General features: G+C 38.1%; 2 protein-coding genes across 2 annotated transcripts; one reads left to right on the plus strand and one right to left on the minus strand.

The window, feature by feature from the left end:
- The first annotated feature begins 1128 nt into the window (after positions 1 to 1128).
- LOC139941444 (sorting nexin-2-like) lies at positions 1129 to 16222 on the plus strand. The gene is made up of 14 exons (XM_071937940.1): positions 1129 to 1239; positions 2439 to 2496; positions 3202 to 3404; positions 3898 to 4021; positions 5123 to 5166; positions 7249 to 7390; positions 7981 to 8141; positions 8654 to 8767; positions 9410 to 9503; positions 9885 to 10090; positions 10287 to 10430; positions 11731 to 11811; positions 12014 to 12085; positions 13235 to 16222. The coding sequence occupies exons 1-14, from the start codon at positions 1165 to 1167 to the stop codon at positions 13283 to 13285; spliced, it is 1569 nt and encodes a 522-aa protein (XP_071794041.1). The 5' UTR covers positions 1129 to 1164; the 3' UTR covers positions 13286 to 16222.
- A 1467-nt stretch (positions 16223 to 17689) lies between these two features.
- On the minus strand, positions 17690 to 27175 carry LOC139941445 (geranylgeranyl transferase type-1 subunit beta-like). Its single transcript, XM_071937941.1, has 9 exons — positions 27033 to 27175; positions 25667 to 25797; positions 24826 to 24893; positions 24218 to 24372; positions 23254 to 23386; positions 22927 to 22972; positions 21784 to 21968; positions 21344 to 21452; positions 17690 to 18499 (listed from the first exon to the last, which is right to left on the minus strand). Exons 1-9 carry the CDS (start codon positions 27167 to 27169, stop codon positions 18348 to 18350), a joined length of 1116 nt encoding a protein of 371 aa, XP_071794042.1. The 5' UTR covers positions 27170 to 27175; the 3' UTR covers positions 17690 to 18347.
- Positions 27176 to 27360: the final 185 nt, after the last annotated feature.

Genomic DNA, 27360 nt, shown 5'->3' on the forward strand with positions numbered 1-27360 from the left:
TGTTAGAAACTGGGTTGAGTTCATCACACATGACGGGGCTCATGCACCCCCAAATCATGCGCTTAAAAGGCACTCTTAAGTTTGTTTCCATTTCTCAAAAGGGTGACACTTTGAAGGTGTTGCACCCCCCCCCCCCCCACCCTAGCCGACCTGCGAGCAGTTTTAGTGATGATTTACTCGGGTTACCTCCTACGGTATTATAAAGCTTCGTCTGGAATAGAGCTGATGTCCTAATGTAATCCCAAAGCAGATATCGCCTATGATTTGTGTTCATAGCGAATGGAATTTTACTCGCAGTCCGCGTACTATGAATAAAACCAAGCAAAACGTGTTTTTACTATAGAAAAACATTGTGAAAACTTTTTACGTTTTCGCTTTTAAAGCTAGAGTAGAGGGTTGTTATTTTTGGTATGAAGAAAAGGAGCAACAGATTTTGAGTAGGCAAAGGCTAAATATTATAGCCTTATCAATGTTTAAAGCTGGGTCACTTGGTAACCCCGAACAATCACTCAAAAGTAGGCCTATGCAAAAAATAATGGCAGGGCCTTTTATCGGCTAGACGCACAGAGAAAGGAGTGGCAGAACCGGCATGCAGATACCACTCGGCCCAGAGACAAACAGCTGCACCGGGTTAAGGAAAATAATTGTCAGAGCCTGTTCTGATAGGGGCCCGCTCTTTCCCTGCTTTCTCTGTTGGTAACAATAAGTGAATTTGCAAGGACCGCCTTGTATCGTTTTTCACAAAAATATTTTGCTTTCATTATGCAAGTGAAGAGTAGTTTTCTCATTATTTTCTGCCAAGTCTTAATTCCTTCTCAGCTAGGATGAGATTTTATTCAGTTTATTCATTCACAATGATATGATCCACGACTATATGAAGCATAATTAGTAATGATACTACTTCTATTTCAGTTAGCATTTGCTGAACAGTAAAACTTCACTTTTTAAATACGCGTTTAAGAGGCATGCCTTTCCTTTTTAGCGGATCTGGCAAAAGTAACGACTTTATTATATCAGGGCCGTACTTTTAGCACAGCGCCCCCAACGTTACAAAACTACATACGTCTGTTCCCTGCCTCTGATAAACGCTCTATTGAAATACGTGCATTTCTTCAAAAGCAACCTCTCACCGGATGTCAGACTAATAAATCTCACGTGAACAAAATGGCAGACAGGGAGCCTCCGCCTCTTTTCGACGATGAAGACCTCAATGAGGTCAAAACCGACAATGTTTCAGAAGTGAGTACTGTTACTTTCCCATTCAGATTGATGTCTAAATTGCCAAGCATTTTTGTTCAGCTCGTCAAGTCGGAAATGTGTTTTTAGACGATTTGACACCCAGAGACTGGACACAGTCGTCGCAGTGTGTTTTGCACTTCTTCAAAAATGGGTGGAACTCGAAAGTATGTCCAATTTCCGGACACTTCATAACCACAGGAGCTATTGAATTTCCATTTTACAGGAAACAGAGACTTTAAAACATAAAAAAATATCTTTATTATCAATCAGTGACTCGGCCAGTCACCGAGTCAGTCACTCACACTCGGTCCTTCATTCATAATCAAATTTGTTTTGTCATGGGTTTTTTGTGTTCAAAACTTCATTCAATTTCAACAATCAGTTCAATAAAACAATAAATATTGAATGAATATCATTCAAAAAATCAAAATTAAATCCTTTCTTGATTGACCTTGTTCTTGTTAGTTGGAGAATGTTGTCCTTGTTTTACCTTGAAAGTTGAATTGAACTTAGTTTTCCTGGATTAACTTTCTGTATGGTGCCACCACTTTTTCACTAGTTTTTACAAAAAAGGGACATCTCATTGAGGTATAAATTAGATACTATATTAAATGAAAAAGTGGTGGCACCATACAGAAACTTTTCCGTTTTACTTTTTGGACTTCTCCATTGTATTGCAGATGCACTGCACTCTTGCATTGCAGTCTTTGTTAAATCTTGGGGAAAACTTGCCATATTCTGCAACCACTTTTTCACACATTTTTTCGAAAAGGAAAATAATACTATTTTATTTCATAACATAACAAATGAAAAAGTGGTTGCACGATACAGAAACCCTTTTAAAACCTTGGCCTCTAAGCCTGGGCGACTAGTCACTAGTGTCAAAGTTGCCACTATTTTTTTGCTTAGTCGAGTCATGACTACAGTCCCTACACTCCTAATCCTTCAATCCATTCAGTGGGAATTTTACTACACTGCGCCTGCGGCAAACAATATGCTGCAGTGCATGCATCTTGGGAATTAAAAATTAGTCACGACTAGTGTCATAGTCTTGCTTGAAGCGCGACTAGTCGAATAATAAATTTCACTAGTCGCCCAGGCTTAATCTGGACCAAGATCACTGGGCAGGTTCTAGATGCTGTCTGGCCTCGACTTGATTGATTGTAATGATGGTGATATTTGTTGGGGTTTTTTTTCAGGATAAGCCGGCTCCAACAATCGTAGTTGATGAAGAAGAAGACAGTGACCTCTTTGCAGGTGAAGTAAACAAAAACAAATGTATACATTTGATTATCACTCTTAAAATTTATGGCAATGAAACCTTTTGTAAGATGCCTACAGCGGCTTATGATAGTATAAAGCATTTTGAGAAACATCTCACTTCGAAGTAATGTGGTTATAAATAGTTTTTATGCCCCAAAATTTTAATCTTAGAAATATTTCTGTCATGCCACAGCACCTTTTAAAGGCACTGTACACGTTTGGTAATTGAAAGACGAGTGTTCTCACTTGGTGTATCCCATCATAACCATAAAATAACAAGCCTGTGCAAATTTGGGCTCAATTGGTCATCTAAGTTTTGAGAAAATGATGAAAGAAAAAACATTCTTGCTTGGACCAATTTGTGTGCTTTGGGATGGGAATAAAAGACTTCTAGCTAGAAGTCTTTTATTATTTTAGTGAGAAATTTAGGAGTCGTTTCCCACAATGTTTTATACTATCAACATCTCTCCAATGCTCGTTACCAAGTCAGTTTTTAAGTTAATATTTGTTTTGAGTAATTACCAAACGTGTACCTTCCCTTTAAACCATTACCATTAGGAATACATGTAGGTCTCATACATGTACTTCAAAACTGTACGTAGCTTCTCATACCTTGCAGAAAGGGATGTGATATAGAACATTGTATAATAATAATATATTAATAATTTTACTGATACCTTTTGTTGATGGGTCTTTTAGGAGGGGGCACAGAAGTGTCGCTCGACGATGACCCGTTGAAGGAGGAAGTCAAGGAAGAACCTCCGAAGCCTGAACCTGTCAAGGAGGCTCCAGTCAAGGAGACGCCCCCGGCCGAGTTAAAGACAGAGCCAACCCCTGCTGCCACCTCACCCGCAGTCACTGAAACCGTTAACACAAAGGGATCAGCTGCGGCTAAAGTTACGGTAATTTGGATTTTATGTGTCCATTCTTGTCCTTTCCGGCTTTATGGAAATCAGACATTTGAATCTTTACACTGCCAGTCACCTGGGCCTGATTTCAAGGCTTTTTTTTACCGCCGAATTTCAGCACTTAAGATGACCATTCTCAGCTTACTGTACAAGCTTTGAATTTCTGCACTGTGTAAGCGAAGAATGCCTAGTAACGTTGAGTACGCACGCGCAGAATCAAGAATTTCCTGCTTACCCGTGAATGCTTTACATAAGTGTCAGGGATGTGATTTCTCCTTTTTCAACCAGAAATCCAGTTTTTTATTCCCCCCCCCCCCAACAACTATTTTGAGTCATTTCCAGTGGCCAATGCCTTTTTAAGCAGCTCTATGAAATTGGGCACTGAAAAAAGTATGAAAATAAATGTGAAGTTGAACTGAATTGCATCCCTTCCTATTATTCAAAACGTAGTAAACTAAACCATTATTTCTTGATGGTTTATTTGAAGGATGAAACTGAGGAGGAGGTTGAGGAAGACAAGAAGGAAACCAAGGCTGTCGATGAGGAGGAAGAGGAGGAGCAATTGGACACCTTTGATATGGAGATAACTATCACAGAACCCTTCAAGAAAGGTACAAACTTTTCTGAGATGATGGCATTATTTTTTATTGCTGGCCATGCTGGAATATTTAGGCCTGCATGTAAAGTAAAGTTAAGTCTGTACAACATGGCTTATCAGGCCAGTGTTTACATTCGGTTTCATCGTTGGCGTTAAACAACTGAAAATATTTGTGCTTCCCCCTGGATAGTATCACAGTACATTGCATGTTACTCCCTAGGGGCCAATTTCATAGAGCTGCTTACAAAGCAAAATATTTGGTTAAGCATGAAAATGGCTTGCTTATTTTACACATGTTACTGGCCAAAATTTCATGCCATATACATTGCTTGTGAATGGAATTCAGCTGTTGTTTACTTAGCATAACAATTGAGTGGAGTCTTGGCCAGTATTCTGATTTGACTAAGCATGGATTTTTTTGCTTAAAAGCAGAATTTTGTGCTTAAGCAGCTTTATGAAATTGTACCCATTTGTGCTCCTTGGTGGAGAGAAAACATTTATGATAAAAAAGTGCCTTGCTCTAAAGAACCATTCAAGAAAGGTACCCACCCTTCTCATATTCATATCGTCACTGGATTACTGAAACAAGCAAGTCCAGGGCCCAATTTCATAAAGCCTGTAAGCACAAACATTTGCTTAGCATGAAATTGTTTTCCTTGATAAAAACAAGATTACCAACCAAATTTTAATTTGTTGCATATCGCTTGTTGCTGGCATTCAGCTGTTGTTTGCTTATCCTGAAAAAAAACACGTGGAAGTTTGGTTGGTAATCCTGTTTTTATTAAGGAAGAAAATTCATGCTAAGCAAAGTTTTGTGCTTACAGGCTTTATGAAATTTGGCTCTGGGCTCAAATTTTACACAGGACCATAGGCCTAAGGCCAGTGATTTTAAGGGTCTGGGTACATTTTTGTAGGACACAAAGCATTAAACTCACACTGTTTGAAAATAGTGATAGTAGAAAGCTTACCTTAAAATATTACTTGCTGAGGTGATGTAGTTTTGGGTAGAAATTAGTATAAAAAAAAGTCATGAAAATTATTTTCGTCTCAGTGAGAGCCCAGAAGGATATAGATTTTCAATTGATTAATGAAAACTTTGTTTTTTTTCCACCAGGTGACGGGATGAGTGCTTTTATGGCGTATAAAGTGACCACAAAGGTATGCCCCCCCCCCACATGTAATTTGTACCCCCCCCCCCCCCCCTCGACCTTAACTTCCACAAGTCCATTCCCTTGTCTAGCTAAAGTTTTGTCTGATTCTGTTTACAGGATTTTTCCCTCAAACTTTGGTTTCAGATTTCATTCCATATGTCAACTATATTTTGTTTGTTTTCCTCCCATCAATGTTATTTGTATTGGCCCTGAGAGCCTGAAGCCACATGTTTTCAACAATTTTCCCGATTTAAGGATTTTTTTCATAGACTTCTCTTTGCCTTCCAATCTTTTTAAAAAGCTTGACTTTATCATCAAGTCAGTGGCCAAGGACACCCCTTACTTTATTCAAACTCTAGTTTTAGTGAAAGCCTGGTAGTTCAGGAGTGTCACAATCCCCCCCCCCAACCCCAAACACCCCTGCACGTGTACGATCTGTGCTTGCTGTTGTTTACACGTGCAAGGCCAAACCAACAGGCTTGGTTTGAAGCCAAACACGTCCGATTTTATCTGGGTGCAGATGTTTGGGTAGAAGGGCCCAGATAAGAGTGCAATTATCAATTGTGACCCGCTACGTGAAAATGAGTCAGATGTCACCCAATGCATTATTAAGTAATGGACAGTTGAATGTTTTACTTTTTTACTTTTTAAGATCTTTATTTGCATCGTTAACCTTGAGAACACTTAACTTTAGGCTATAAAGCTATAGATACAACAATTTTGTGATCATACTTATGTCTAATTTGTATCCTTTCGTGCGCAATGGTAGTTTAAAACATCACTTTACTTGTAATTCGTTTTTCAGAAATAATTATGTATTGGCTAATTTCAAACGGGAGTAACTCAGCAACGCGACACTCCCCAAAGCTTAGACATATACCAAATTACTGCTGCTGGTGTGTTTTTTCCAGCCATGCATACAACTCAATTCTTGAAATTGTCAACATCTGACTCATTTTCACGTAGCGGGTCACAATTTAAAGCAGTCTTGGTATTTTTCCAACTTTAATCCCGGTTCATACTTCCTGCGAATTTGACGTCCAAACTCTGTTTTCGCTGCGATATTAACCCCTGCGAAGTATTTGTTGCAAATTTGTGATGTCAACATTCGTATCGCATTTGCAGGAACTATGAATTGCGCTTCAGTCTGATTTCCTTTTTCTTTTTTCTTTTTTGCCCTTGGGAAAAATCCAGAAAATTGTAAATAAATAGCCTGAAATATCTATTGCAGACTATATGCAAGTCAGCCCTTTAACTCGATAACGTGTTCCCTTTTTTTTTCAAAGGACCAAATCAAAGTCACACAACCATGTTCAGGTTGTTTTCATTACAACTAATCAATTTGTTTATCCTTCCATTCATGCGTTGCTTATGAATTGATGGCTACAAAGTTTGGATGTAGTGTATTCTGCCGTTCTGTAAGGGTATAACTCTGTTTCAGCCCCAGGAGTAGGTGGTAACTTGCCCCTGGGGACAGTTGATTTGGGGCGATAACCCAAAATACAATACATTATATAAGTACACCCAATATAACAATCCACACAAGTATGCCTTGAAATTGCCTGGTTTTCCTGTTTCTTTGCAAACTAACACAATACACAAAAGCGGTTAAGATTACTGGATCCAAGCTCTGGTGTTTGACAAGCAGAGTGTGTGTTCGAATCCCGGTCATGACACTTGCTACATAAAATTGGGGAGTTAGTGCTTTCAGCTCTACCAGCCAGGTTTCTAATGGTTGATACCCAAGCCTACATCCGTATGGACTGTAAAAGGGGTAACCCTGTTTCAGCCCTATAAGTAGGTGGCCTCTGGAAAAAAATAATTGTAGCCCACACCTTGAAGCGGCCTTCAGGCCTTGTGTGTCTGGCGACTTGCATAAAAAAAAAAAAGTTTTATTCATAAATACCTTTGACAGGTTCGCTATTTCTATTGGTGGAGAGCGCGTCACGTGGGTGTGTATAAACCTTTGTTTATGACCAGTAAAACTGGTCATAAACCACTAGATTAAACCACTCGTTGAAAACCTCTTCACCACACATTGATTCCCTTAGTATAAACTTTATTTACACATTTTGTTCTACTTTATCAGACAAGTAATCCATCCTTCAAGAAACCAGAGACAACCGTTACCAGACGCTTCAGCGACTTTCTGGGTATTCACCAGAAACTAGTGGAGAGACACACCACAAAAGGACACATTGTTCCCCCAGCCCCAGAGAAGAGTGTTGTTGGTAAGATATAGTTCATATTTCTAGAGAGGTTTCTCAAGCGTACGGATAGAGGTACGGTAACCATATCTGTTTACCTTGGATGCGCATTAGAATATTTTTCGCGATCGTGTTAGGCCTAGGCCAATCCACAGCGGTATAGGTTTTGTGAGTAAACAAATCTTAATATAGTCTTAAAGGGACATGTTGCCTTGGACATGTTGGATTTGGTGATTTCGGCTTTAAAAAGCTTTTGAAAGCATTCTCATGATGATGTTTTAAAAGTAGAATATAACAATCCACACAAGTATGCCTTGAAATTGCCTGGTTTTCCTGTTTCTTTGCAAACTAACACGGCACGCTAATATGTGGAGTCAAATTTTTGACCCCGGAAAACGGTTTCAAACGCTTTTCATAGCCCAGCTCCCCGGATCGAAGGCAACGTGTCCCTTTAACAAACATCTTTATCCCTGATGCAAACAACGCATAAATTACATCTCCAATTAGAAATAGAGACCCTGCATTATAGAGACTGCATTTTTCTTGTTCTTTGAGAGAAACAAAAAAAAACAGAAAACCCGAAGGCTATCATCCTTCTCCTTATCCTTCTCTAGGTATGACCAAAGTGAAGATGTCCAAGACTGCTGAAGAGTCCAATTCCATGGACTTTGTAGAGAAGCGCCGTGCTTCTCTGGAGCGATACCTCAACCGGACTGCTTCCCATCCTCTGCTACAACAGGATGACAAATTTATAGAATTCCTGGAGAAAGAAGAGGTGCAGTAGATTTTGTAGAAGTGTAATGGGGTCACTTTCGAAATGACAAAGGGTCTTTTCTGGAGGTCGCAAGTTCAAATGCCGCTCGAGTAACTTTTTGTTTGTTCAACCCAGACTTGGATTTGTTATTGGTAGAAAACACATTGTAGGCCTCTTGGTTCAATGTATATTGATGGATTAATTTCTTGTATTTTGAATATTTAAATTATTATGGGTTTTATTGTAGGCCCTGTATGTTTATCTAGGTGTGTTGTTTCTTATGTTTTAAATTTGTATCTTCTTTTATGTCGGTTATTTTCGGTTCAATGATATTTAGCCTATATTTTAATTTGTCTTGTTTTTCCCCTTTTAGTCTCTTTTGTTGCGCCTTATAAATGCTATTTATTATTAATATTATTTGGCGGATACCAGAGCTTTATAAGACTTCAATTATTGTTATTATTACTATGAAATTGGGCCTTAGTTACTGAAGAGGAAAGCTCACATCTTTGAAACATATTTTTGATTTTCAGCTTCCTAAAGCAACCAGTACATCAGCGTTGAGTGGGGCAGGAATGCTGCGTGCCTTCAGTCGTGTGGTGGACTCAGCCTCAAAGATTACGTCCAAGGTCACCGAGTCAGATCAGGTCAGTGGCAGCCAAAATCAGGCCTGGATTTAGTGGTATTCATCTCTTTCTTTATGTGGTAATTTCTGTGGTAGTTGCTAGGGTACTTGTTATGGTAGTTGCCATGGTAAATGATGTGGTATCTCTTGTGGAAACTGCTTTTTGGTAAAAGGAGACTTTGGAACGCTAGGTGGCAGTAGACTTACCAGGTAAATTTCCATTGTTTATGTAGTTCTGAGCATGCGCACATTACAGAGAACAATGGATTTTACCTGGTAAGTCTGCTGCCACCAAGCGCCCAGAAAGTCCCCTCTTGATGTAGTAGTTGCTATGGTAAACGCTGTGGTAACTGCTGTGTTAATTGCCATGGTAATTGTTGTGGTGATTGTTGTGGTAGGTACTGTGGTAACTACAGTGGTAGCTACAAGTACAGTTGTGACTACTGAGATACATGTTTATACTGTGGTTACTAATGCGGAACATGATACAACACAAACGGTAACACTGCCTTCCACCTCCCCAAAGTTCTTATTTTATGAATATTGCCCTTGATTAACACCTGGCCTAGGTGTTCTGGCCTAGATATATTATGGTATCCAAAAGTAGCAAGGCTCTGTTTCACAAGATTTTGTTAGAACTCAACCCATTTTTGTTGTCTTACAGTGGTTTGAAGAGAAGCATCAGCAGATAGATGGCCTTGATTCCCAGCTGAAGAAACTTCATCTGAGTGTGGAGAGTATGGTCGCCCATAGGAGAGGTAAGCCGATCCACCTCTGCTATCTACACTTCAACCGTAGAAATGGATGAAAATATTAGCTATAGACAGTAACGTAATTAATTCTTGTTGATGTTACTTAGTGCTAGGATGCTGCTTCTAAAAAAGTCCTTGAAATTTATAACGCCTGGTTCGTACTGTACGCGAAAGCTAAAGCGAAGCAAATTTTCTTGTGTCAAACTTGGAAAAAGTACAAAGTTTTGAGATTGTGCTTACTATTGGAAAACAATAGACAACTAACGTCTAGTTTGTATGAAAATGTTTATTCATTTTCCATGTTCCTGGAATCTCAAAAAAAAACCAGAACACAAAAATACTTTTACAAATTTTTTTGAAAAAATGTAATTTCTTTTCTCTCCACAGAGCTTGGGGGTTGCACAGCTCTTTTTGCCAAGAGTTCAGCGATGCTCGGAAACTCTGAGGAGCATACCGCCCTCTCTAGGGCGATCTCACAACTGGCCGAGACCGAAGAGAAGATTGACCAGCTTCACCATGAGCAGGCCAACACTGACTTCTACGTCCTGTCAGAGTTGTTGAAAGACTACATTGGCCTTATTGGTTCAGTCAGAGTGAGTTGACCTTTAACGACAAAAAACTTCTCAGTCTCTTCTATCAATGCCCTAACAACACGAGGAACCTAAAAACATGATTTGAAGTGATGGCTGTTGTTGTAATTTCTTTTGAAAATTTGTTTCTATTTCTATTGTTTGGGTCAGACTGAGTCCTTGCAATGTTTGTTTATCTCACTAACTTAAACTTCCCCAGGATGCATTCCGCGAGCGAGAGAAACTGTTCGGGACTTGGCAGTCGGCACAAATGACGCTAGCTAAGAAGAGAGAGCAGGAGGCTAAGCTCAAGATTAGCGGCAAACCGGATAAGCTGGCCCAAGTACAGGAGGAAATTAAAGATGTAAGGTTTCAGTCCCCACCCAGGCGTGATCGTCTTCCTACTTAAACGCACTGTACATGTTTGGTAATTGTCAAAGACCAGTGTTCTCACTTGGTGTTTCCCATTTTAACCATAAAATAACAAACCTATGAAAATTTGGGCTCAATTGGTCATCGAAGTTGCGAGAAAATGATGAAAGAAAAAAAAACCTGGTTGGACGAATTTGTGTGCTTTCAGATAGGAATAAAAGACTTTGCTAGAAGTCTTTTATTATTTTAGTGAGAAATTACCTCTTTCTCAACAACTACGTTACTTCAGAGGGAGTCGTTTCACACAAGTTTTATACTATCAACAGCTATCCAATGCTCGTTACAAAGTCAGTTTTTAAGTTAATATTTGTTTTGAGTAATTACCAAACGTGTACCTTCCCTTTAAGTCTGTTTTTAAATTTGTGTTTTCCTTGGAAAAATCTGAAAAATTTGTGTCAATGCCTGAATAGTCTATTCGAGCCTACACCATGAGTACATTGAGGTCAGCCCTTTTGATTCAGGGCTGTGCTCAATAAATTTGTCTCACTTGTTAAGGATCAAATATCATGCCTGCCACCCACCCCTTTAAGCTCCTTAACAATAATATCATTTATTTATAATGTAAAGTAATAATTTGGGAGGCTAATGACCCTGAATTGCGAAGGAGGAGGCTAACGACATGTTGGAGCCGCAGTTATGCAAAGGCACCATAGTTAGCCATCCACATTCACCTATGTATATGACCACAGAGCACAGCCATGAATCAAAAGTATTTGAGAACCGGAGGGCGCAGAGAAAAACCCTCGTGGCATAGAAGGGAACCAATGCACAACTCTAGTCAGGAATCAAACCAGGTTCACCCACTAGCCAACCATGCCACCCAAGTGCGCTTTTTCAAGCAAGCCAGGCCACTTAAAATGCTCTACACTATTAACACAGGGATGAGATTGTTCAGACATTTGGCTGAATTCAGACTTTTTATGTCGGCCTGGTAAAGAAAATCAGACAATATTTTTTTCCACAAATAAAGAAATCCTGCTCAATGGTCTACTTCTCTAGTGCTTTGGATACTGTTTCCAAAAGCTCCTTAGAATCTATAACCCCATGGGTTACCAAACGGCAGAAATGGCATCATTTCAAAATACCTTTGAATCTGTATCCAAGTTTCAGACTTTTTCGTTAGTAATGACTCTCACCCCTGTTAACACCCTGAACCTTCAGCATTCCAACATCATCTTTGGTGGAAAGGTTATACTTAGACAGTGTTTTCTTTTGTTTGGTTTCTCTCACAGTGGGAAGGCAAAGACACAAAAGGACAGAAGGATTTCGAACTGATCTCCAAGACGATTCGTAAAGAGTATAGCAGATTTGAGGTACATAAAAAAAGGGATCTTTTATTATTATATTTTCTTAACTCTCAACGTGCAATTTTTGTTTGCTGCTGTGTTTAACGTAAAGTGTGTACATTGTATCAAAGGTCAGTTAAGACTTTCAATCAATTTATTTTTCAAGAAGTATGTATTCTCTTAAAAAAGTGCAAGAACTTAAATTTAAGTGTACAAATCTTGTTTCTAGGCGAATCGAATGACTGACTTCCGTTCCGTGATCATCAAATACCTGGAAGCTTTGATGAACCATCAGCAACAGGTAAAAACAAAATTCCTATTTTTATTCTAATATTGTGTGACCAATATCTGTTCATTTCCTTTTGTGCAATTCTCTCCCAGTGCAGAAATTGTGTTCGGTTTTCAGAGGCGTGTGTATATATGAATGGAGTTAAGCCCGGTTCATACATGTTCTACACATGCGAATTGCGAAAGTTAGTACAAAAATTCTCTGCCTTACAGCGCGTACAAGATTGTTTGTGTAGTGCATTTTGCATAGCATTTGAAAGTATGAACTGGGCTTTATGCATTATTTTGATGCTTTGTTGTTTGTTTAGGGTCTGTTTGATCATTAAATGGCTTTAAATTGGTGAATTTGATCCCATTTTGTCATGTTTAAAATGTACAGTATATATGTTTTATAATTGATTATAATTATAATTATGAGTTTTATAATTGATGTTTTTTGCACGCATTTGTCGTGTTTGAAATGTTTTAAAATTTATGAATTTTGTCTTATTTTTTTTTTAATGTTTAAAAAGATTCTATATTTTCGATCAATAATGATTTGTGATTGCCTTTGTCGTCTCCCTTTTGTCTCTTACCTTATTTTTCTATATACATTTATTATTTAACCAAACAGATGTATATATAGTATTGTGGGTTTGTTTTGATCTTTGGTAGTTTTCTTTTTGGGCTATAATATTTATATTTCAAAAAGCAAATAGTATATTCGTTGAAGTGTCATATTTTTTCATTTTATATTGATGATGATGATCATTATAATTGTCTTTTAAGTGGATTTCAGCATAGAATACATTCACCACATGATAGCGTATCATAGGCAGGCATAGTTTATCAATCACTTAACGTCACGATGGGTGGTATTAAATGGTCAGAAATCGGGGGGTTATAAAGAGATTTACAACTGAATGGTCAGACAGTTGGAGGGTCGAGGGTGTACTGTAGGCCTATAGAATACATGATAGCATATGATAGGTAGGCATAGTTTATCTATCGCTCAACATTCACAATGGTTGATATTAAATGATCACACGTAGGAGGGTTAAAGAACTGATCACATTGCAAGCATATTTATCCGTCACTCAGCATAATGATGGATGTTATTAAGTGATCACACTGTACGAGGGTTAACTAACTGATCCGATTCCACTGTCTTGTCTTTCAACAGTTGATCCAGTATTGGGAAGGTTTCCTCCCTGAAGCCAAAGCCATTGCATAAGTCCACCGTCTCTCACTTGCCCAGCTGCCTACAAGTTACCCCACTCACTATGTTAAAACCATGACAGCGGCTTGTAATCTACCACAGTGGCTTGTATCTACTACCACAGTGGCTTGTATATACTACCACAGGGGCTTGTATTTACTACCACAGGGGCTTGTATCTACTACCACAGTGGCTTGTATGTTCTACCACAGTGGCTTGTATTTACTAACACAGTGGCTTGTATTTACTACCATAGTGGCTTGTATCTTCTACCACAGTGGCTTGTATTTACTACCACAGTGGCTTGTATCTACTACCACAGTGGCTTGTATCTACTACCACAGTGGCTTGTATCTACTACCACAGTAGCTTGTATCTACTACCACAGTGGCTTGTATCTACTACCACAGTGGCTTGTATCTACTACCACAGTGGCTTGTATCTACTACCACAGTAGCTTGTATCTACTACCACAGTGGCTTGTATCTACTACCACAGTAGCTTGTATCTACTACCACAGTGGCTTGTATCTACTACCACAGTGGCTTGTAATTACTGCCACAGTGGCTTGTATCTACTACCACAGTGGCTTGTAATCAACGCAGCAACATTCCAATAGACTACAGAGGCGAAGTCGTGCTTTCAGGAAGACTTTGAGTAAAGACTGCTTTCTTTCCAAGAGTAAGACTGTGCCCGAATTAGCGGCTGCGGCTGGATCTAACAGGTGTTGATAAGCATAGGAGACCCATAGCAACACCCTTAGTAACAGCCATAGCTGCAACCTTAGCCGCCAGTGCGGACACAAAATAATCTGAGGTTTCTTTATCAGGTCCCCTTTCTCTAGTAAGTGTTTGTTTTTGTTTCAACATTACCGACACACAGTTAGGAAAGATTTTGCATATCGACAGTTTAATGACACCATTGCAGTAGCTGAAACTGTTTGAGTGTGTCCCCCCCGCCCCTTCAAAGTTAGGAATAATTTATAGCCATATTGGTCTATATCTCTAAACACATCTATCAGTCTTTTAATGTGTCTCATCTGATAGTTGAACCACTGCTGTAGCTGTACTACTCTGATATAGGTTCTACTCTGATATAGGTTCCAAGAGCCAATTTGGGGGTCATTTACAGCAAGAATCATGTGGTCAGAAACTCTGACAGAACTTTTTGTCTAGAGAGGTGAAATACTGGTCATGAGTTCGTCAGCATCCAAATTTAAATTTTCCTTTTTGAGCAGTTTCTGGCAGCTGGAAGTTGTGGGAGGGGGATAGGGTAGGAAGCATTTAGTAACACCCTTAGAATTATCTGCGGCAGCCAATTCGGACATGTCAAGCTTTACTCAAGCCAGTCATCTTCCTGGCTGTGCACGGCTGGTTGGAAAGATTAATTATTAAGAATTAAAGAAAGGAACTTATTTTGTTATAAAATTTCACAAGCAATGATTACGCCAGATTGGTTTACCACCGTGAAATCGTTACACAAAGTCAGTCAATACTCCTGCTTTCTCCGTGAGATGAATGTTTTAAGCCTTGGCAAGCTGGGCCGGATTTCACAGAACTGCTTAACCTTCAAAAGTAGCTCAGCGCATGAAAATTGTGCTGACCAGAATACGGTTACTTACCAAAAATACAGAGGCCTTGAACTACGCTCTTGAAGGAGCACAGCAGTTTTCTCTGGTAAAGCGCACTTCTATATAAAAAAAATCACTTTGTATTGAAACCTTGCAAAGGGCACCACAGCATAAGCACAGAACATTAGGCTATGCTGTGGGTGCCAGTGGTTAATTCGAGGTCTGAAAACCATGTCACATCAAAATAAATTTACATGGAAATGTACACGTCTATTTCTCTTTCGTTTTTCATTAAGAAAGAAAAAACAAATAACATAATGTTAAAATGATAAGTCCCATTGCAGCATATACATGTATGCAGCATCTGCATAGAGAACGATTGATCGTATGACGGGGCTTTCACTTTCACTACAATTACATTATTATCTTACTTGCTTGCCTGTATGTTGTATTCTTGAATCAATGCCCAAATAAATCAAATAAAACAACAACAAAATGAGAAAACCGTTTATTTTGATTGTTTCGCATCACAGAAATTTGATCTTCAAGCGCTCTCACACGCTCAGAAATAACTGCGATGGATGAAAACAAATATGAAAGCAGACGTCTCAAGACAGTTTTGGCAACAGAAATGTGACTACCAATAGGCGTGTATATATATACTCAGTTACTGTGCTGGGAACTCTTAACCAATAAAATCAAAATGAAGTACACCAAGATTTCGGATGAATGCTATTGACTGATTTTGAGATGAGGCAATGTTTCTCATTTGCTTAACTAAATGTAAACAAGATGTAGATAAAACAAAATAATATACCTGCTCGCTACGTGTGTGACATGTGTCGACTTGTACTGGAATAATTCCTATCATAGTATGTGTAGCGATCCATATGTAATGATGACGATTTGCGTAAACGGTTTATCTTCAAATTCGAGCTGATTTCTCGTCAAAAAAAATAATCAAATAACCTCAAAGATATTATTTTATTTACTCAAGTACATTTTTTAATTGGAACCACAACAAACCAGTTTGTTTTATGTGGGGCCTTGGATAATATAAATCTATATGTAAAAGATTATTTTGAAGAGTTTAAAAGTTGGGGCCTAGTCTATAATTATCGTCTCTGTGTTAGAATAGAAAAAGCATGTGCCTAGTTAAAAGTTTGTATCTTTATGTTAAAAACAATTCCACAACCGATGAACCAGTTTATCCGTCATAGTCTTTTTCTATTTTCAAATATTTTGTTAGGGAGTATACCGTTCTACTTTTTATAACACTATTTTCCTTTTAAAAATACTATCATTTTGAGAGTGATTTTGGCAAGGATAAATATATACACCAGCTGTGTTCAAATCGTGGCGATCTTTCACTATTAACTTAAGTGTGTTTTGCTCCTGTCTCTTTATTTCAGTTGTTCATGTTGGTCGAGACTTGAAGATTTGCTCTTAAAACCACTTCTTAAAAAAAAAAATTATGACAGTGCCTGTGGGCGTTATTCGTTATTCTAAAAGAAGGGAATAAATTGTTTCTGCAGGCATGTCAGACTGCCTCTATTAAGCTGATTTCCTCTTTTTTCTTCACTTTCTGTGTACAAAAGTATAGGAATATTATCTATTCCTCATTTCTTCTTGCCCGGTTTTCTCTTTTCCTCTTATCATGGATAGTTACTCACATGCCCGTGTCTGAGAATATCGCTTGTCACAATGAAACCCTGACTTAGCAAGGTTTAAAGACAAACCCTCTCATAAAATGCATCTGGATTTTTATTTTTATTTTTTTTCAAGAAAGTATGGTATGTCTTCACTGTGATCCGGCAACCCTTGGCTGTAAGCCGCAGCCGATAATTGGTCATGGTATGTTGAGAACTCAAACCTGCCTCCCATATGTCGATACAGTGATAAACAATAGTGGCAGCCCATTGACCTCTTGTAATCCTTGTTTGTACAACAACAGAACGAAGGCCTGGAATCGGTTAGTTTTATTGGATACATCTACATTTACAAGGACTAAAACAATCAAACGGTTCCAAAAACATAAGGCATACTTTTTCTTTTAAAATGTTCAGTTTTTAATAAACAACCGGTCTTTGTTGAGATAAGTCCAGCCAACTTAATCAAGAAGACAACAAATAAACGCTACAATTACATCATTAAATTTGAGTTAAATACTTGTACAAACAAAAACATTTCAATAACGAGTGAAGGCAATTATGTAAGCTAAGAAGGGCCCAATTTCAAGGCTCTGTTTACTGTAAGCATAGAATCGGCGCTGGCGAAAGCAGGGAAATCTGTGCTTCTGTCAAGCGCATTTCACAGGTTAGCAGGAAAGTTTGGATTGTGCGTGTACGTACTCCACCATACTAGACATTCTACGCTTACACAGATAACCTAGTGATTTGGCGCTAGCGAGTAAGCAGAGAATGGTGATCGTAAGCGCAGAATTCAACGGTAAACAGAGCCATGAAATTAGGCCCTGTTTTGTTTTGTTTGTGTTTATTTTTAAACCAACAGACATCCAGGGCTGGTGTTGCCCTTTTATAAAACTGGACAAACTTTCTATCAAATAAAACTATGTATCATAAAAACATCCAACAAAAAAAACATATTTATATATATATACATGACAATTAAGTATTTTTTTCTGATGAGTTCAACAACGGCTTAAGGCCAGTTCATACTTCCTGCGAATGCGATGACTTTGTTCAAGAAGTGCAGAACACTTTGTTCTTGTAAAATTCTAAACAAACTGACGACACCAAACGTTTGGAATGAACATGAAACTTCGAGGTACATTTTACCCGCATTTAATACCATCAATTTAAAAAATTCACTTTGGTCTTTTCCCTGGTTTTTAAAAGTAGGGGGGGGGGGGCATCATTGCATATATTGCACCATTTTGTTTGTTTTGTGGTGGGGTATTTTGTGTGTATTGGGGGTTTTTTACAAGTGAAATTACACATACATGTATTTAAAATAAAGTTACTACCAACCTGACATTAACACCACTTTGACGAGTTTCTTTTTGAGTAGTGGTGGCTTTGAGATGAGCCAATTTGTTCTTGACATTTCAGCCTGTACACTTTGGCCAACAAACACATGTACGCCACTTAGTGAAAACTAACAAAATGAGGCATGGACACAGAGTGCTGTGTAAAAACTATTGCATACAAAAATTACATGTCGTGTCTTCGTGTGAAACTCTAAATTTCAATAGGTTAACAGATACGCCTCTTCATGAAAATGCAGAATTCCTACTACCACTAGACAATCCGCATGTTTTACACTTTCTCAGCGCCGTGTTTCAACGGCTACGTGGAAACGAAGAGTGGCAAATTGTAGTGATATCAGTCATGCTAATTAGTGTTACTATGAAACGGTTCCATGTTGGGAAATTTGTTGACAATGTTAAAAGTAATGAATATATCAATTAATGTACAAAAAAACATTTTGCAAAATGTTATGATTTTTAAGTCATACTTCAGTTTGTGGCATAACTTGAAATTTTGATCACGACGTGACCTCTGAGTTCCAACTGTCGTGTAACGTCTGGAGATGATCGGCCGCTCTTTGGCTGATGTTTAGAGATGGACTTATTGGAAGAATGTTGGGTTCTCCCATCAGTGAAAGGCCACACACTCCGAAGTACGCATGAAGAGCATCTGAAAATAAATATACAACCAACTTATCAGTTCATGGAAACTATTTTACATGAAAATCTTGTACTAGGATGACTAATAATGACCATTATCTTCAAGTACGCAAAATTTGCAAAATGGGGTGGTGATATAAACCTATATTGCACAGCTAATATCACTACCTGCGTCTTGTGTGTTCTATGTCACGCGCCAAGTTTGCTTGAAGATAAATAGGTTATCACACGCGCTCATTGAAATACGGAAAAATATAGCGCGTCTGCGTAATAACACCTCCTAACTTTTGAGGCATTACGTTGTAATATTGCGTTTCAACCACTCTAATCACATGAGGTTTGCATGTGTAAACCTCTTTGAGTAGTGTTGGTTCTGAGAAGAACAAGTGGTTTCGATCAAGAAGCTGATTGTCTTCACGAGGATGCCTACTCTAGTCACAGTCAGGAGACACTTTCCCAACAATATTTAAGAATATAATCTACCTGGCAAGTAGATCTGCACGTGGTGTTAACACAAACTAAATAAAAAATATTCAACTCATGGAAAGTATATATTAATATGGTGTCGCTACAAACTGAAATTTGTGAGAAATAGAGGCCTTGTAAGCTTTCCCAATGAAAAAATAAAACCTGTCAATTTGATTTTCTCAAATAATGACAGCAGTTATAATGTTCTTAATATCAAATTTCATTCCTCAGGCACTTGGGCAAATGTAGATCACATAAATTAGCAGTAACTTGGATACTGAAACTCAAGTTTGTAGTGTGAATAATATATTTTACTCGCTGGAGGGTTTGATTTTGTCCAAATGACGGCAAAATGCGTGGGTGGATCGAGAGCATTCATGGGCAGAGTAAACCGAGTCATCAAGTGGCCGACATCCAAGATGGTGTGAATTGGAACAAAATTCGGTCATTAAGTGATGATTAATTTGATAGCTGGAGGGGGGAATTCTCAAAGACGACTTAAAATTAGGTCGGTTAAAAAGGTTAAGTGTTGACCTAATTATTGGCAAGCACCATAAAAGATTCAAACCACATAAGAGTCAAAAATAGAGGTGACGCAACAGAGTGCAATCCTAGGCAACATTTTAAAAATGTTTAGTGCAAACCTTTTAAAGGAACATTACAGAATTGGTAAAAAAAAACTTGTCTAAGACCACAGATTTAGATCAAAATTTTCAGTTTTTCACTATTTTCACATGACCCAGATGGCCGATCAATCTCAAACTTCTACAGGTTTGTCAGTTTATGTATATGGTGGATTGTATAAAGTGCTGACACTGCCAGCAACTGTTTTATTAGCAAAAACCGTTTCTGCAATGTTCCTTTAAGGTTGGTACACATGGTCGCCCAGTGAAGAACTCTTGGTTGAAAATCAATGCGTTCAAGGGTGGGAGTCACTGCTTGCAAAAAGTGAGTCTGAAACGGGGATCCAAGTTTTTTGGGTTTTTTTTGGGGGGGAGGGTGGGGGGGGGGGTAGGGAATGTTGAAATTATGACATTTCCACTTGTTAAAACCCCCCGAGGTTATAGATTTCAATGAGCGTTTTGGGAATATCCTCAGCATTAGAGAAGTAGGTAAAAAATTTTACCTGGAGAAATATTATGCATTTTTTTTTCACAAGGTAGACAACAAGAAAAAGGGTCTGAATTACAATTCAGATAAAATATTAAAATTTCACATCCCTACGTACTTGACATTAAAATGCTGTTAACAGGAGACGGTGTCTAGGCGTTTCGTGGACATCCTATTTTCAATACAGATGACATTTTTTATTTCATATTCTTCTTTTTTTAAAGTTGCCATACACAAATTCCAGTGGGCCACTTAAAGTATGACTTTTGCTGGCAAATAAAAAACAAATTCTGACATTATAGCTATTTGAGGAGTAAATCACCCCCCCCCCCCCCAACAACAAAAATGCTCTGGAAGGGTATCAAACACAGTAGCATTTTACAACATTTTAACCTTGAGGTCAGAGACTGGTTATATTCTCCCCATTTTCATAATGACTCTATTTTGGGGGAAAATGACTGGATCACAAATCTGAATTTTACCTGGGAATCCTTCTTTAAAGGTATTTGTTTGGTAATCACTTCAAAAATTATTGCCAATAAAAACCTTTGGTTAGAAGCCTACAACAGCATTTGATAGTATAAATCATTTTGAGAAAATATTTCACTTTGAAGTAATATGGTTGATATGCCCAAAAATTGGAATCTGTAATGTTTCTTAGATTGTGTAATATTCCTATTGGGGAGTATTCTTCCTGCGTTGAAAATATTCGCCCCAGATTTTTGGCGATATTTTAAAAACACGACCACCATTTGAAATGAAATATTCAGATGTTTACTTAAAGGAACACGCTGCCTTGGATCGGTCGAGTTGGTCTTTGAAAAGCGTTTGTAACCATTTGTTATAAAATGCATATGGTTAGAAAGATGTTTAAAAAGTAGAATACAATGATCCACACACATCTGCCTCGAAATTGCGTGGTTTTCCTATTACTTTGCGAACTAAGACGGTCGGCCATTTATGGGAGTAAAAAATTTGACTCCCATAAATGACAAACCGTGTTTGTCGACGAAGTAAAAGAAAAATCACGCAATTTCGAGTGATACTTGTGTGGATCATTATATTCTACTTTTAAAATATCTTTTTAATCATATAATGCATTCTATAACAAACGGTTACAAACGCTTTTCAAAGACCAGCTCGACCGATCAAAGGCAATGTGTGCCTTTAATTGTGTTCATCTACGTTTATATAGGATTAAAAAAAATGATTCCAAAAACCAAAGGCATACTTTGGCTCCAATAGTCTCTTATAAAAATCCTCTACATAAACATACCTGGATGGTAATCTGTCCACTTTGCGAATCCTCCAACCGTATCATCTTGGGTTGACAGAATGAAGCCTCGATTGCAAGAAAAGTCTACAAACTCATAGGCATTCAGCAGCTGCAAAACAAAAAAATAATAATAAAAATAGTCTTCTTTTTAAAATTGTTTTGACCAACCCACCCCAAAATTTGGTTTTAAATATTGATGACTTTATATATAACCTTAATGAAATAAGAGGTTAAAATGTAGTAGGTATTTGTAATGCGCCAAATCAATCTTTACAGATGTTCAAGGCGCAGCAGAGACTATGTAAACACAACAATACAGGTTATTTTCACATGTCTGTTATTTTATGCATATGTTGAGATACACCAAGTGAGAAAACTGGTCTTTGACAATTACCAATAGTGTCCAGAGTCTTTAATTGCTCTCTGAATGATTTGCCTACCTTTAGAGTAGCGCCAACCCAGAATGAATAACACGTATCCACAGGTTTATTGGGTCTGCCCTGGAATCCCGAGTGTTGCCTCTTGATGCACCAGGACTTAATCCTCTCCTGTTGTCTCTTATTAAACGTGGAGTCCAATCTACCCATTAGAACCAGGGAAGCTACGGCACAGAATGTTGTACCTCCTGTAAAGGGAAGACACCAACAACTCAATTTACTCAGTCATTTTCCCTTGTGGTTTATGACTTGATATTTGAAGCAAGAATGTGTTTCTTCTTAAAGCCATTGGACACTTTCGGAACAGAAAAAAAATTAAAAGTTCACAGATTTACAAATAAATTACAGGGTTTACAGAAGGTAATGGTGAAACACTTCTCTTGAAATATTGTTCCATGAAATGCTTTACTTTTTGAGAAAACATTAAAACAATATCAATTCTCGATAGCGAGAATTACGGATTTATTTTAAACACATGTCATGACACGGCGAAACGTGCGGAAACAAGGGTGGGTTTTCCCGCTATTTTCTCCCGACTCCGATGACCAATTGAGCCTAAATTTTCACAGGTTTGTTATTTTATATATAAGTTGTGATACACAAAGTGTGGGCCTTGGACAATATTGTTTACTGAAAGTGTCCAATGGCTTTAAAGTGGTCTCTCTGCTGTTGCCTCCCAGGTTGTACCAAATTTTGTTTTTGTTTTTATGGAGTATCGCCCAACATCGCAAGGCGTTCCACAACCTTTTAACTGATTTGGACCCAAATCAATCGTCCCCAGGGGGCACATTGTCACCTACTCCTGAGACTGAAACAGGGTAACCCCCTTCACAGTCGGCATGGGTAAAATCCACTAGGATGCCTGGCTGATAGAGCATAATGCAAAGTAATTATGGTTAAATACCTTGCTTAATGGAACAAGTGTCATGACCGGGATTTGAACCCACGTTTTGCTGGTCACAACAGAGCTCGGATGCCTTGGATAAATCGGGTCTGTTTCTAGAGAGTTGACCAACCGCTTGAAATTATTCAACTGCACGAGTTTTGTGTTGTGGCTCAACTGTTCAAAGAACATGAGATTTCTACCATTTAGATTTGTTTACTTTTATTGAAAATCATTATAGTTTAAAAGTTACAACTACATACCATGACCCTCCTGGCCTGGACCTTGTCCCAATCCAAAATCATAGCTCTGTAAAACAAATGGAAACATCAGTTACACAGTCTCAAAATAAGTGGGAAAATAATTGGTGCCAGCGTCAGAGTGTTGTACACTTCAAGAACAAAATTCAAGGCTTGTATTATTACTATTATTATATTTTTTACCAGTTTTTACCAGTTTATTCCCGAGATGGAATCAGCTGAAGACAACCTCTCGCTCAACTACTACCAGTTTTAAAGGCAAAGGAAGAACTATGATGAACTCCCGAAATCAGAAATAAACTTCTGACAAATCTCAGGCGTGCTTCTTACCAAACTCTTGTGGATATATTCGGCCGCTTTGTCCGTGTCGATTCCATTCCAGTTATTGAGTATTGAGCTGATGCAGCAGGCACAGTAGATAAACCGCATATCATTCTCACTTCCGTTTAGAGTTGCTGCAAAACTAATCCACATAAATTATCAAGTTAAATAACGTTCAATTTAATTCCCACAGCGGGAGACTTTTTGAGATGATAGCGGGACGTCCCACTCACCAGTTTCATCTATAATAATAACTAGTTCTTATATAGCGCATTTTACAATAATGTATCAATGCACTTTAGTGCCCTGGTCAAGTGCTGGTAGTTAAGTCATCAGGATGTGGGTACGACTCCGAGTCATAACACTTGTGTCCTTGAGCAAGAGGCTTTACTATAATTTGCTTGTCTTTGCCCTGGGGTATAAATGGGTACCTGCGAGGGTACAGATTGATATTGTGTTTGAAAAAGTCTTCGGAAAGCCACAACAGCTCAGGGGATAAAACCAGGGAGCTGAGAAAGATTACAGGAACGTTAATGGCCCAATGACCAGGGGTTGATTTCACAAATAATAATAATAATAACCCGTTTTTATATAGCGCTTTTCACACCCGGAGGGCGTCCCAAAGCGCTTCACAAAGAGTTAGGACTTGTCTTATCTCAGGTTAGGACGAGGTACTCGTCCTAACTTAGGATTAATCTTAAAGTCTGCATGCTACAATGTACAGTGCAGTGTTGGGACTCGTCCCAAGTCCTAAGACTAGTCTTAGGCACTTATGTAAAGCGCATTGACTCATAATTGTAGAATGTGCTATATACATGTAAGAACTATTTATTATTATTAAACCCACAATGTTTTTAACAAGAAAATTTAAGGAAATAGATAATATGGAAATGGGGAAAGCCCACAATATTACTCTACTAAAGGTGTTTGTCGGTATAGCTGTTAAAAAAAAGTTTTGATGGAGTTGTATTACCTTCCGTCTTCCAACTGAAGTGCCTTGAGGCCTGCCACTACGGCTGGTTTGTTGACTCGACTTAGGTCATCACCAAGGATGAGTAGACTTGACAGGCCCGTATACGTCATCGCAATGTGACCCCAATCATAGCGATGACTCTCTGATGGAATGCTCTGAAAAACATAATCCAACATGACATGGAGGTAAAAGGTGCGAGTATCGAAGTCTTGGTCATGTCCTCTATTTTTATTTTAGTTCACTTAGTTTCCGAGGTTGAATCGTGGTGGTAACCTCTCCCCTCTTGTATTTTTATATTGACTCTTTTTAAATTCATATTTGTTATTAGTATGTTTTTTTGCTTATCTGCTTTTTGTAAGATTTTACAAGTGTTTTCTCTTTGTATTTTTATGTTGCTGATTTTTATATTTGTGTACAGCGCTTTGAGGCTTTGCATAAGGCGCTTTATAAATATTCGTTTATTATTATTTCATTTACTCTGGTTGTGAAGCAAATGACTCTCAGAAAAATGAACCTAATCACGGTACTAGCCAAGAACCCACTGGAGAGAAGAAAAGGAAGGACAGATTGAGCGCAGTACAGTAGATAGGCTACAGAATATCACTTACCATGGATGGGTTGTATGGAGTGCCTAAGGTTGCAGATCCTCTAAATCCACAATGTTTGGAGCTTTCCTCTGAAACAATAATTTAAAAAAATTATAAATAATTTAATGTTTATGATGGTTGAATAAACACACACTGATGAAAGAAAACCTCACACTCATGTAATCATACAAAAATAACAAAATTCTGAAAACAAATTTTTTCAATCTCCTTTTGGAGATATGCATTCGTTAATGATTGATGAGTTGATCTAGTTGTTCTGCTGTGTTCAAATCCACGCTTTAAGAATTGAAATTCTTAAAGTCATGGGACACTTCAAGACAAGACAAGACAAGACAAGGGCAGTAAGGGGCAACAGAGGCAATGGCCTTCACAGCCTTCATGTAATTCCAGGCCTGAATAATCAATTGAAAAACACAACCCTTGTCTGGTTATGAGTTTAAAGGCAGTGGACACTATTGGTAATTACACAAAATAATTATTAGCATAAAACCTCACTTGGTAACGAGTAATGAGGAGAGGTTGATAGTATAAAACAATGTGAGAAATGGCTCCCTCTGAAGTGATTTAGTTTTCGAGAAAGAAATAATTTTCCACAAACTTAATTTTGAGACCTCGGATTTAGAATTTGAGGTCAAGAAATCAACCATCTGAAAGCACACAACTTCGTGTGACCAGAGTGTTTTTTTATTTCATACTTATCTCGCAACTACGACGACCAATTGAGCTCAAATTTTCACAGGTTTGTTATTTTATGCATATGTTATAAAGACTAGTCTTTACCAATAGTGTCCAGTGTCTTTAAGCCCTCTCTACCATTTAAAACATTTATTGATGAAGTTACCATAGTGATTAGGGTCTGGAAGAACCTGTAGTGAATAGATCCAATCAATTATGTCTTGCTTCTCTTTCTCAACAACATCTAAAGAATCAATCACATCCAAGCCAGACAGGGCAAAGAAGCATACAGTCAACCTGAGTAGAATAGAAAAGAAGGGCAAACAATCTAGTTACTGGATTCAATTGAATAAATTTGATAATCATCTTTACAAATGCTCTGAATCTGAACCTGAATGATAGTCAGCAAAGCATCCTTTCCTAAGAGTAACCATAAATATAAATATGAATAGCAAACTGAAGACGAGCAGAGTATACTGTTCGAAACGTCGGGACCACACCATTTATTTTCAGAGCCACCACTCCATCAAAAGAGATTTTACTCATGGTTGTACCCACAAGTTTACTATTCATATTTATATTTATAGTTACTCTTATTCTCCACACCATGCAAAGCTTCAATCACCATTTACATTCTTTCCTACCTAATGGAAAAATCACACCTTTGTAGAGTCAGTCATAGTCAGTGAAGAAATTCCAGTTTTAGACGTGGGAGGAAAAACCCCTATGGGAAAACCCACGCAACCAGGTAGGGATTGAAAAAACCCAATCCACATACAATTGCAGTTCACGCAGTTGAACCTAGTTGAACCGAGGTCCACAGAGAAGTAAAGAAAGGCATTGAGGGAAACTACTGACTGAGCCAACCCGACTGATGTATGTTTACAACATTGGCAGTCAGGTTGGGTACTCATCAGATGGCTATTTGGCTGTTGTTGTTGTTGTCAGCTAGGTGTTACACCCGAACCCCTTCCCCTTGTTGTGCAGTTATGCTGCTTGTTATACGGGAGCTATTCCCTTTTGTTTAATGTTTGGCCTTTCTATATTTATATAAATTTTTGACATTGATAATTGACTATAATCGGGATCAATCATGGTTTAATTTTAAAAACAAACAACAAACACAATTGCTAAATATAATTGTAAGATTATAATATTAATTAATACAGTCGCACTCTCACAGTGACTGCCATACTCTACCTGAGCTGAGTCTAACTAATCGTACTAAAAAGTAATTGAGTTGACACTTAGTTAGTGTTGTAAGTGTCACTGTCTGTGTAATTAATTTGGCCGTCATTTAAGTTAGTCTTGAAATGTCATGGTCATTGTTGTGTCGCAGATCGCACTGAACTGACTGGGGAAGGAGAGTGGTTGAGTGGACGGCTAGCGCCCCCACCCCCCCCCCCCCCCAAAGGCCCAATCAATATCTGTTGTCAGTGCCACACTCACAGTCACAGTCACACTCAAGAATCAGCAGAGTCAATGTCAGTTTCTTTAGCATTTGGAAAGTACTTCACACCAGAGTTTCATACCTGCTTGTGTCGAGGGAAGTGTAACTTTGTGGGAGAATCTGCAGACATCGTGAGAAAAACTTGATATGTTTTGCCCTTAAAAAGGAGATTTCCTTCTTGTCAGTTTGCTGAGTTTTTTCTGCCCTGGGCGCGGCCATCTTCAATTTGGCTTCACCCTCGTTCTAAATTAATAGTTATTCCGTACACAATTTGTTTGTAAATATTTAATATAGTTACAGTTTTGTTTACTAAAAATCATTGGAATATTAATTTTGTTATTTAAATGCTTTGTTTTTATTAATTAAACAAAAACAAAAGTTAATTCACAAGTGCATAATTTGCAATTTTT

The sequence above is a fragment of the Asterias amurensis genome, chromosome 9 (assembly GCF_032118995.1).
Source record: "Asterias amurensis chromosome 9, ASM3211899v1".
NCBI classification, from domain to species: Eukaryota; Metazoa; Echinodermata; class Asteroidea; order Forcipulatida; family Asteriidae; genus Asterias; species Asterias amurensis.

Bases quoted from the DNA above. Each gene is read 5' to 3' on its own strand.
- LOC139941445 (XM_071937941.1), bottom strand. From the start codon at position 27,169: ATGGCCGCGCCCAGGGCAGAAAAAACTCAGCAAACTGACAAGAAGGAA. The intron at 24,373-24,825 runs GTAAGTGATATT...TATGTTTTTCAG, and splicing joins CTCCATACAACCCATCCATG to AGCATTCCATCAGAGAGTCA. The intron at 22,973-23,253 runs GTAAGAAGCACG...TTTGTTTTACAG, and splicing joins AATATATCCACAAGAGTTTG to AGCTATGATTTTGGATTGGG.
- LOC139941444 (XM_071937940.1), top strand. From the start codon at position 1,165: ATGGCAGACAGGGAGCCTCCGCCTCTTTTCGACGATGAAGACCTCAAT. The intron at 3,405-3,897 runs GTAATTTGGATT...GTTTATTTGAAG, and splicing joins CAGCTGCGGCTAAAGTTACG to GATGAAACTGAGGAGGAGGT. The intron at 7,391-7,980 runs GTAAGATATAGT...ATCCTTCTCTAG, and splicing joins CCCAGAGAAGAGTGTTGTTG to GTATGACCAAAGTGAAGATG.